The 12,017-nt window shown below is 40.6% G+C and overlaps 1 protein-coding gene across 27 annotated transcripts in view; it reads left to right on the plus strand.

Annotated features, from left to right (window-relative positions):
* RYR3 (ryanodine receptor 3) overlaps positions 1-12,017 on the plus strand; it is a 514,330-nt gene that overhangs the window by 256,962 nt on the left and 245,351 nt on the right. For all 27 annotated transcript variants that reach the window (XR_005216490.1, XM_037834372.1, XM_037834393.1 and 24 more), the window contains 4 exons: positions 3,024-3,192; positions 4,524-4,659; positions 6,796-6,891; positions 8,348-8,466. Coding sequence is in view for 26 of the 27 variants with exons in the window: in XM_037834372.1 (XP_037690300.1) it covers positions 3,024-3,192; positions 4,524-4,659; positions 6,796-6,891; positions 8,348-8,466 (520 nt within the window). In the remaining variant the exon portion in view is untranslated. The remainder of the gene's footprint in view (positions 1-3,023; positions 3,193-4,523; positions 4,660-6,795; positions 6,892-8,347; positions 8,467-12,017) is intronic.

The raw sequence follows: 12,017 nt of genomic DNA on the forward strand, positions 1-12,017 counted from the left end.
CTTCATTCCTTAAACATGATTTCCTTTAGTTCTTGGAAAATATTTATAATAGCAAATTTGAAGTCTTCATCTGCCAAGCCAACATTTGGTCCCCTCAGAGACAGTTTCTCTTGACTGCTTTTTTTCCCTGTGTATGGGCCACATCATTTTAAAATTTTATGTTGAAGTCTTTACCTTTTAGATAAGATAATGCAGCAGTACACCACCAAGTATCGTTGTTGCTGAGTTTCTTTTTGTTGTTGTTTATTTATTTGTTGAGTAACTTACCTGGACTAATTCTGTCTCTCCTGCAGTGTGAAGCTGCTAAGGCTTCTGTTCACTTTTTTCCCCCAGTTTCCCTGGATCTACGTAGCTTAGTGGTCAGCCGGTGTTTGGTCAGTGGTTGTGCTTAAATACCCTGGATCAGGGTGACTTTTACCCTTTGCCAGTTGACCCATGTGTGGGTTAGATAACACATTCAAAGTTCAGATGGTTCATGAGTCTGTCCTGCATTTCACTTTCTGCTTGCACAGGACTTATGTTCAGCCAGAAATGAATAGGTAGCTAAGTCCCTCTCCAATAGAAACCAGAAGGAAAGGTGGCCTTCCAGGAGAGCAAATCCAGGTTAAAGGAATAGAGCAGGAATCAGAAAGAATGATGAAGAAGGAAACATCAGTGTTTCCTTGTACTGTGTCATCATCCTTTGTTCAATTGCTGAGAGAACTGTCCAGCAGGACAAATGGACAAAGTGATAGATAAGGAATCTCAACAATCCTGCTGAGGAAAAGATATTGACTAGCTGCCCTCTGAGTTTAACCTTAGGAGGGAAGCAACATATAAATAAGGGGCTATGATAAATATTCAGGATCACCTGGGATCTTACTTGAATTCAATGAAAGAAATCCCTGACAAAGGTACAAGAATGTAGTTGGACAATGACTGCACAGTGTGGGAGAGACTGGGATGAGATCGGTACCAGTTGTTATTTCTGAATTCATTATCTTGTCCCTTTCTTGGTCTCCTCCCCAAGATTTCAGAGTAGAATGTGAACACCATCAGGCTGTTCAGAGGTCTTGTCTGTTTTCACCACTGTCCCCAGTGTCCAGCATGTAGTATGTGTTCTGTTTTGATGGAATGAGGGATATGCCTCATACAGTAGTAACATTGATATTTCTACAGTGGGCAAGATGAAATGATCCAGCAGTGAGAATCCACCAAAAAAAAATTAGATCCTGAAGGGCCCTGGAAATCATAGAGTATAACTTCCTTATTTTCTGGGTGTGAAACCGAAGCACAGGAGGCTTAGAAGCACTCCAAATGTCACATGGTTAATGGCAGTGACAAAACTAAAGCCTGGGTTTTCCAACCCCTTATATATGATTATGCTGTTCTTTCAAGCTACAAAAAAATGCCCACAGATCTCTTTCTTTCATCTTTTCTTATCACATGAAGAAATACTCTTTACTTAACCAGCCTTAATATCTCTAGTAAGCTCAAAAATAAAAAGGTAAATACTGGGCCTGGACTAAAAATAAAAATATTGAAGAAAATATATTAATCCCTTTAAGAGACTAGAAATGGGAAGTCATATATGATTGGATTTTGTATTCCCAAACCATCACCTCATGTCCTCATGTCATTCTCTTCTCCACTATTTTTGTGTCCAGTAGTATCGCAGCTAGTCATTTGCAAACACTTACTGAGCACATACCTGTACCAGGTATTGCCAGAAGTTGAGAACACACTGATGAGAGATGTATACGCCTGCCTGAAATAAACTTACAACCCAGTAGTGTTTTCCCCTCATTGCATGAAGCTGGAATTTTTTATTCAAAAGTGGAATCATTTTCACCCCATAGCCTGAGTGTTTTCAGAGCTTATTGAGTCTTTGCTTTAGGGCTAGATGACAATCTGTTCTTAGCACCACCAAGGATAAGCTCTGATGTTATTTTCGCATTTATCCAATTCTCAATTACTCAGGACCCAAAAATGCAGTTCCACAGGGGCTAGGTCTGTTTCCTCCTTCCTCTCTTTAGCCTTTGCCCTCTGAGAGTGCTCACTATTTTACCCCTCAAGGGAATGGGAAAATGAAGACTCACTTTGCTATCTTTGGAGTTTGTGGTCTCTTGGTATCAAAGGGATTAATCACACGACTTTGGAAAATCAGACCAACAGAGAGATGGCAAAGCAGGTAACATGGGGGGGACGGGGACACTGAGGCCGAGAGGAAGGATGTTTAGAAATGGCCTGAGAAAGAAAGGAAGGGAATAGACAGAGGGAGGGCCACTTTGGGAGAGGAGGGTCAGAAGGAGGGACATGTGGCTACAGAGAGCCAAGGAGACGTTGACAGATGGGCCTTAGGAAAGCAGATGTATAGGTGCATACACATGGAAATGTTAAGAGAAAAGCCCATGCAGGGATGTGAAAAATACGCATGGAAAGAGACACAGAGGGAGATGCAGAGAGAGGCAGAAGACAGAAGACAGATAGAAACCCTCCCAGCCTTATGTTTAACCTATTCCAAGAGACGTATGATACTTTAAAAGAACAAAGATTTGATAAGTTTATTTTTTTAAAGTTTTTTTTTTTTTATTTAAAAAGAAGAAAAGTATAAAAGACCTCAGGGATAAATGCTAGAGAAGCATCTGCAACAGTAATGGAGAAGTCACTGTCTTAATCACAGTTCAAATTCTTCCTTTGGATTATGTAGAAATTGTTATTTGACATTTAGTGAGGGCCTATTTGGCACTAGATGCTGAAATATCACAGCAATTTTCATAGGATGGGTTATAAATTGCTTGGAAATAAAACTAAAGGGAATCACTTCTCTTTACTTATAAAATGCTTTTAAAATCAAATCTGAATATTCTTTCCTGTTACTCCCTTGGTGGCAAATTTCATTTTGAAGCTTTTCCCGTAGCAACTACCCCAGGAAGCAGTTCATGTGGCCAGTGTGGGCAAGTCGGAACTGGGAACTAACGAATGCTTGTTAGGGCCCCCGCTGGGGGCTCGTGCCTGAACCGTGTTAATCTCATGGGTTTTAGCGGAAACAATCGCACAGCTGCCCCTGTCACCCTGCCAATAGAAGAGGTCCTCCAAACGCTACAGGACTTGATTGCCTACTTCCAGCCTCCAGAAGAGGAGATGCAGCATGAAGACAAACAGAACAAGCTCCGCTCTCTCAAAAACAGGCAGAATCTTTTCAAGGAAGAGGTAAGCGGAAAAAATTAAAAGTCGAGGTTCTCTTTGTGTCCAGAGCTAAAATTTAGCTGCAATTTGTTTCTGTGCCTGCATGTGTTTATGAAAGAGCTAGAGAACAAGAAAGAGAGGAAGCAGGAAAGAAAAGGATGAATTGGAAGCTGACCTTCTCTTTCATCTGCCTGCCCATGGTTACGTTAGCCACGGTTGGCACATTTGAACTAGGTTACATCTTAAAGCTGCAGTGACATGTGTTTTATCCAAAATCCATTTTCATTAAATCTCAGTTATTAGAGTGTGGCATTGGCTGTAGTTCTCAAATTTTAGGAGACAACAGGTTACTTAGGAAACCTGTTAGAAAAATATAAAAGTCCAGGTTCTACTGCATCAGAAATTCCTGGAAAGCAGACTTGAAAGATATAGATGATGCTGGGGCTTACTCTTAACCTTGAACTTTTGAGTCGCTGGGACTGGGGACATGGACTCAAGGTCCCTGGTTCCTAGTTCTGGCACTATCCCTAGATATCTGTATCCCAAGATAAGACAGAGGCCTTCCCCACACTTGGATGTGTTGATCCAGCACTAACACGCCATGGTTGTTCTTCTGCGACCCTCCATAACTGGGGACAGAGCTTGTCCCTTGGGCATTTCCCAAGTTAGTGATGTGGGATGCAGAACCACCATTGCTCAGTCTTCTGATGTAAGCAGACTTTGACCCAGGGAACCTTCTGTATACCTTATAGTTTACTGCAACTACATTTACTATCTCCCTGCTCGTCTTTAAGAACAGCTCAACACAGATACTTTTTCCTGAGTGGCATAGTACTGTAAATTAGCGGAAAAGTAGTTGATAATCCTCTTTTTGTCTTATCTCCAAACATCACCTTTCTTTTGTGGGAGAGGGGAAGCATGCATAGTTGTCCTCTGTATCTGAATGAAATTTCTTGAGCTTATTTGAGGTTTAAAAGAAAAATAGGTATTGTGTCCAAGAACTGTTTCTGGATGAGTCAGAATCATTTAATACCAGACCAAAAGTAGGCTTTTGTAAGATACATTCACGCTTCCTCTTCCTCAGTACATCCTTGGTTTGAGTAAAACACGTGGAGGCAAACCCATCAGAAGAGATTGCTGATTCATTCTCAAAATGGATGCTTTTTAGGTTTCTGAGGCATAAAAATGCATATTTTGTTTTTAGGAGTCATAAACAAAACAACTGGCCCCATGAAAGTCTATTTGCATATTACTATGATCACTTTTCAAAGATGAATGATTTGGGAGGGGAAAAAGCTAAAAGGATCCAGCTTTATAATTCAGACATTTTGCTTTTCCCTAACTCTCCTTCTCAGGGAATGTTGGCCCTTGTGTTAAATTGCATTGATCGCTTAAACATCTACAATAGCGTAGCACACTTTGCAGGGATCGCAAGGGAAGAGAGTGGTATGGCCTGGAAAGAAATCCTGAATCTCCTGTACAAATTACTGGGTAAGTACATCCAGAACCCTCTCCTTGGGAAGATTTCTGAGGGTGGTATGTACAGGATTTTCACGTGAGAGACTAAGGTTACCATCTAGCTTCATTCCTTGGAAGCCTTTTCTTAACCATTTGAGGAACCCAGCTGCTCATTCTGTTAACCAATAGCTAGTTGTACTTTACAAATTTGGAGCAAGAAGTCAGTTAGCAGTGAGTGGAAGCAGATGGAAATCAGTTTTGCCATAATGACCTGTGAAACCTTGGACAGTTACTTAAGCTTTCTGAACCTCAGTTTCCTTATCTTTTAAAATGAAGTAACAAGACTAGAACATGTCTATGGAGTGTTCCAGTTCTTAAATTCTGAAAAGCTTTCACTTAAGGGTGGTAAATATCTTAAACTCTGCCCTTTTACTTTCCACTTCCCACACAGATGTGATTCCAAAGCTTTGGCCTGTTATTTCATTTTGTCGGAAAGAGGAAGGGGGCAGTGGAGAGTCAGAATGTTTCAGCACCCAGTCTAAGCTTAGTGTGTAATGATATTTCCATGTTTGCTGTAAACAGTTGCCATCATGGGAGATAGGCAGAGTGAAGACAGTATCAGCCTATGCAGAAATGTGACCACCAGTGCTCAGACATTGTGACAAGGCAGCCCTTTAGGGCTTTGCTCTAATGTGTGTGTCCCATTGAGAAGAAACCCATAAAAATTAAGCAGGCCAGAGGGGACTCCAGAGAAATCCGTCTGCATCCATCCTCAATGATGAGGGTCAAGTTGATGGGGTTTGCAGTTGCATTGTGTGACCTTGTAAAGTCTCTTCCAATTCTGATATTTGATAATTATGGGACTCATACTCAATAGCAATATGTAATAATTATTGTAATGCAATAATGTCTAACATTCACTGAGCTTTGTGTGCCAAGGAGTATAATATCTCTTTTTGATGCTCACAGCAACACTTTGCGGTAAAGATACTGTTATTATCCCCCTTTATTGATGAAGCAACTGATGCACAAAGAAGCTCCTAACTTGCCCAAGGTCACACATGTAGTGCATGATGAAGTTATGGTTTGAGCCCAGGCAGTCTGTCCAGAACTTCACCACCTCACTACAGCCGACCTGTAAAGCAGTTTAGGAGTTCAGACTGAATTCTGCCCTTTGCTGACAGCTGACATAGAAAGCAGAAGCCTTCAGGAAGACCTTTCCTTATGCTAAATACTTTGCCAGCCTCTGTCAAACTCCAATCCCTGAAAACCAACGGCATTAAGGGCAACCTACTTGGGACCAATCAGTTTAAATGGACTTATTCCAGAGTTGCCTCTACTGTTTTTGCCCTATGTAGGGAAGGTACTTGGTCTAGATTGGTGACAATTTAAAAACAGCATATTCTGTCCCTCCCTTTCTAATGTCATCTACCAGTGGTTCTCAAACATAAGCATCAAAATCAACTGAAGGGCTAGTTAAAGCACAGATGACAGGCTCCAGAGTTCCTGATTTAGTAGATCTGGGAATGAGGCCTAAGAATTTGCATTTTGAATAAGTTCTCAGGTGACACTGATGTTCCTGGTCCAGGGACCACATTTTGAGAACGATTGCCATGTACTGATGCTTTAGATATTTTAGCGTTACATATTTAACTTTTATTAATCTATTAGTTTAACCAACCTTTTCAGCTGTGTTTATTTGGATGCCTCCCTTAAGTACTGAATAATAGCAAATTGCTGGCTAGATTTAACAAAAGATTGAGAGAAGCTGAGTTCCTTAAGTCAGTAACCAAACACATATTATTTTCTTGCTTATCACTATCTGAAGTAATTTTGTAATTTAATGTATTTATTGTCTCTATCCCCCACGTGAGTCTAAGTTTCATAAAGACAAAGAATCTGCTGTCTTCTCCCCGATTGCTCTATTCCCAGCAACAAGATGGGTGCCTGGTACATAGCAGATTCTCTGGAAGTAACTGTTGAGGGAGTGAGTGAATACTAGATTTTTATTCTTCTAAAGATAAAATTGTATCAAAGGGTTAGGGAGAGAAAGATTGTCATTCAATTGCTTTTAGTTCCTAAGCAAATGAAGTATTTAATAGCTTCCTAATTCTTATGACCATTGCTATGCCCTTTAACCTACATAATCAAATGTTTCCTTGTTTCCAGCTGCTCTAATTCGTGGGAATAGAAACAACTGTGCTCAATTCTCGAATAACCTTGATTGGCTAATCAGCAAATTGGATAGATTAGAGTCTTCCTCAGGTAAGAATTGATAGGAAACGTATAACTGGAGAAAGTGAAGTGTTTTCTTTTGCCCTTTCTATACAAATAATACGAAGTCGAATCTTTTAAGAATTCTCTTTTCCACTAGATTGCAAACAATCCTCAAATAATCATTCAGCAAAAAGAAATAAAGTCTTAAAACTCACTGGCCCCCCTTCAACTTTAACAACTCTACCCAGACTTTAACAGTCCTTCCTTTTCTGTCTAATTTTTCACGTTGTGCCTTCATCTTCACTCCCAGGACCCTTTAACTGTTCCCCATATCCCCATATCCTGCAATCATGCTCTCCTCCTAACTGCTACTGGTACTCTTATTCTCTGGGTTTCTAAATACTCTCTTGATACTGCCTCCTAAACATTTCAGCCAGAAGCGGGCTGAAGGACGACCACAGAATAAGAGGAAATGAAGATCCTCACTCACCCCTGAATCACCCTTTACATCGTATCTGTCACCCTCCTCGATGCCTCACAGAGAATTTGAGCCAAGAGGATAGTCATCGTTGGTAACTGACCACGCCACGAGGCTCAGTAGTTTGCTCAGTGATGAGTGAATAGCACAGGTGTGAGCCTCTCTCTGGGAGCTGAAGGGCTTTGATCCTTTTCTCATAGATTAGATGTGGCAGATGGTTGAAAGGCAGGCAAAGGAAGGATCCCCTAGGAGTCATTCATCTACATGTGTGTCCTCCTAAGTCTCCCTCTTCTTCCGTGTTTCCTCCTGTATGCCAGACTGTTTCAGGGTAATTTACAAAAACCAAGAGGAATTTTCTGAAAACCAGGGAAGATATTGACCAACTAATTCCTTGGATTTTCATCATGGTTTTCCCTTGTGTGCGCCAAGCCACAGGGATCACCAGTTAGTTTTTCTTAAGCCTTCATTTAAAACCGAAAATCATCTAATGCGCCAGTAGGTGGCAAAACCAAGTAGTTTTTCACTAGTGAATTTGTAGTTTGTTTATGCCAGCACATCTAAAATAAAAATAATTTCTGGAGAGGCTCCTATAAAAATTCTTATTTGATTGACACTGAATATTGCCTAAATTCTTGAGTTACCTTTATAGCTTTTAATAAGCGGTGCATCTGCTTTTATATATATTTGTACATTGAGTATTAGGTTTGACCAAATTAAGAATTCTGTTTCACAACTCTATCTGTATATCGTGCCATTAGAAGGATTGTTTCTTTGTCCAGGAGGAAGGAGATGAGGTTGCTGCTAAATTAAACGCAGCACTAAATTACAGACTGGGTGGCCCCTGGAGGCTCCTGAGGTCTACCAGAGATGACTGCATCTTTATTCTGTCTGAAGATATTTAATAGATTCAAGGAATTGATGATATTTCTATCCCCTCAGGATGCTGTTTTCATTCTCTACTCTCTAAATTATGGTCGGTACTGCAGGTTATTTAATGTCCAAATGATTTTTGTGGCATTCATGTAGGTATTTTGGAAGTTTTGCACTGCATCTTGACTGAAAGCCCAGAAGCCTTAAATCTGATAGCAGAGGGCCACATCAAGTCCATCATTTCACTGTTGGATAAGCATGGGCGGAATCACAAGGTGGGTATGGAAAGATGAACCCAAGCAGTGATTGACTTTGCATAGCTTTTCCCTCCTTGACATTTAGTAGCCCATTCTGTCTTACCAAAAGCTTGTTGGCTGTCTCTTTCTTTACTTTGATAAATACCTTGGAAGCCAGGGTTCTGAAAGACCCTTCCTTGCCTAGGAGCACACTCTAAGCCAGACAACGAGACTTGGATGGTCTCCCTCAGATTTCACCTAGCTTCCCAGTCCCTTCTCACCATCATTAGCCCTGCACACACCACTCGCTGTCTGGGGCTCTCTGCTAGGCTCTGCACTCTGTACAAGGCTAACCGAACAGAGCTGTCTCCCATACTTTGTCTGTGAGCTTAGTAATGAAACAGCTAATGCCAACCTGTATAGAGAATATACACAGGACTCAGATTAAAAGTAAAGTAGAAAGTCTTGGCAGCATGGCTTGTTATTTAGTGAAATCAGATTTACCATGAGTCAAACGCACCAGCAAGCCAGAGGACTGAAGTTGCCAGTGCCTCCCTTTGATACAAAATAGCTGAGTGACTTAGATCCTAGGTTACATCATCTGTAAAATGCAGATGACACCACCTTATTTACTAAAGGTGGAATGTTTTGTCAGTTTTCTTAGGTCTCTTATATAGTTTTAAAATCTCTATTTTTATGAAATTATATCTAAAAAACAGTGACCTGTGGGAAGTCCATTCAAATATGGTAGCCTTATGCTGACCCTTCAACATTTGCGCCATAGAGTTGAGCCATGGGGGATATTGGACTGGCTTATTAGTGGGAAGGTGAGGTACTCGAAGGCTGAGGAGATGTATTTCAAGAGCAGATGGCATGAGCGGACATGAGGGACAGCAGCTGCACACCTGAGTCCCCAAAGGAGGGTACTCAGCTTGGTTACTGTCCCTTGCCATCCACATATATTTTGCAGTATTGTACATTTGAGATGCATCCTGGGGAATCCAGGAGAATGAGCCTCTGCAGAGTTCCTTTTTCATGCACATCACCCTTAGGAAGCAGAAAAGCCATGCCATGGTTCTTTGCAGCTGTGAAATTGCTTGGCAGAGAATAGAAAGAAATATATGGGGTCTATAATTGCTTTCCCAAATGTGGTAAATCAAAGCAGGCATGAGGCTCCAGCTTCACTATGTTCCAGCATGTTCCTTCCTGGCTGCAAAGTGTAATGAGAATAATTGATCAGTACCTGGATCATGAGCTACACATGCAGATGTCAGAGGAGTCTTTTAACAGGAAAGCTGCTCTCATATGGTTGCTCCAGAGGCTTCTCTATGATGATACTGTGTAGTGCACTTATAAATAACCACCTTTGTTATGGCTTCTTGAAGCCAAAGCCACAAAGCATTTAATGGATGCCATTTGGTGGCAAGTTGATGATTATCCAGCCCATTCCATGGTTGAGAAAACTGAGGCCTAATAAGCTGAAATACTCCCCCTAGAATCAATACCTGATCTATTTATGAGTTACTTGCAGAGTAGTCTTTACTATTTTAAAGCCAAGGCACTATTTTGGAAACTGACAAAGTAGAAGTTCATGCAATGTGATCTTAGTACATATGGGTTTCCTCGAGGATGCCCCCTTTTAATCTTTTGGTAGATTTGGGGCTTAAGGGTGTCTTGCCAACAATTCAAATGCTCCCTTAGAGATTATTCAATTGGATAGTTTTTATTTCAAAGAGAACCTGTTCTGAAATCATCACCAGTGTTATTTGTGGTAGCTTTGCAGAGAATGTGCTGAGTGCAGGCCAGAGTTCCATTGAGCTGCTTTCCCCTTGGCAGGAAAATGGCAAGTAATGTTTTCCTATTCAGGTTGCTGTGTCCTAGGTTGTCAGGAGTCTCCAACTCATTCACTTAGTTTTTCAAAAAGACAAGGACTCAAAATATGTAGACTCTTATAACCACAAGGGACCTCAGAAATCCTGTAACAGCAACAACAACGATAGCTAATATTAAATTTTCATTTACATGCCAGGTATTGCCCTAGGTGTACATGTGCACCTTCTTTAGTCTTCACTGTGATCCTGTGAAGTAGTGTTATTATTATCTCCACTTCCCAGAGGCAGAAACAAAGCCTGGACTTTGGCCCTGAGATGTTAAGCAACTTGTCAGGGGCCACATGCTAATTAATATAGATTAGGACCAAAATTTAGGTCTCCCAACTCCAAGTTTAATATTCTCTACAGGGTTTTCAAGTCTTGGTCTATGAACATATTCTTCAAGGTCCATCCATTCTGTGTGAATGTGTTTAATTTGGTGTTTGTATTTTTGTTATCTAAAGACAAACCGTCACAGTGAAAAATTCATAATTAAAAGGCATTTTCAAAGAATAAGTTAAGTTAGTGTTTCTCAGACTGGAGTTTCAGGGTTCCTATGGGTGCATAAAGATGGTCTTTAGGATGGTCATTAGGGTTCATGCCATTTATCTTGTAAAAAGGATTTACACATTTCTTGGGTTTGAGAAACCCCTTTTCTGTATTGTGCCACCTCCAATCCCATTCTTAGAATTGCTAGCCTGTACAAGTGGCAATGATTATACCCTCCTCCCTCTCTAAAGCTTAGCTGTTAGTTTTAGCCCTTATTTGGTAAACACTGAAAATTATCTAAAGCAAAATCATATTTGAGATCAATAGTTGTGGGGAAAGAACATGATCTTTGGAATGAAATAGGCAGGAGTGGGTTGTTGATCCCACTCATGCGCCCTACCCTTTGATCTCTCAGTAGTTTTGCTCTTACTGATCCCTGAGCATCCCTTCCCTTCCTGCTTTTCCAGGACCCGTCCAAATCCTACCCTTCAAAATTTAGTTCAAATGTCATGCCCTCCATGGAGTCATTTCTGATTCCAGTTGGAATTAGTCTCCTCTACCCTGTACAGCTTGCACTCTGTTATAGGGTTTGTTCCAATCTCCCTTTTATTTTGGTTATTTTTACATACGTATTTCTCTCACAGACTGAATTTCTTCACAGTAGGGATGACAGTCTTTGTAATCCCCACAGTGTCAAGCTCATATGTTATACATGGAAGGCACTAAATACATGTTTTTTAAGGTTTAATGAATAAAAGGATGAATGAAGAGAGCCAGAATCCCCTTTAGTCTCACCTTGGATTGAGGCAGCTCATGTATTTGTACAGTTCTCATCTCATCCAACAGGTGGCTCACCCACAGTAAGAAACACACTGCATAAGTCACAATGATATTATTGTTTGGTTAAAAGAACAATTGCTGAAAATTATCAGTCACCCTATGATTTCCCCATGGAGTGTCTAATAATAAAAAATGTACCTTTTTATGGCCCTACAACCTACCTCACTTTGAACCTGTCTGTCCATTGTAGTCACAGATGAATATTATCTCCTTTGTCTCACAAAGGACTTTGAGCCATCCGTGAGAAAAAATATATAGTTATAATAGTAATATCATCAGTCCAAGAAAATATAAATCAAAATCAAAGATTTAGCGTGGGTTAGGAAGAAGAATAGACTACAAATAGGTAGACCACTATTTCCCACACAGTTGCTGCAATAGCTCCTTAAA

This window comes from Choloepus didactylus, chromosome 4 (assembly GCF_015220235.1).
Source record: "Choloepus didactylus isolate mChoDid1 chromosome 4, mChoDid1.pri, whole genome shotgun sequence".
In the NCBI taxonomy this organism is placed as follows: domain Eukaryota; kingdom Metazoa; phylum Chordata; class Mammalia; order Pilosa; family Megalonychidae; genus Choloepus; species Choloepus didactylus.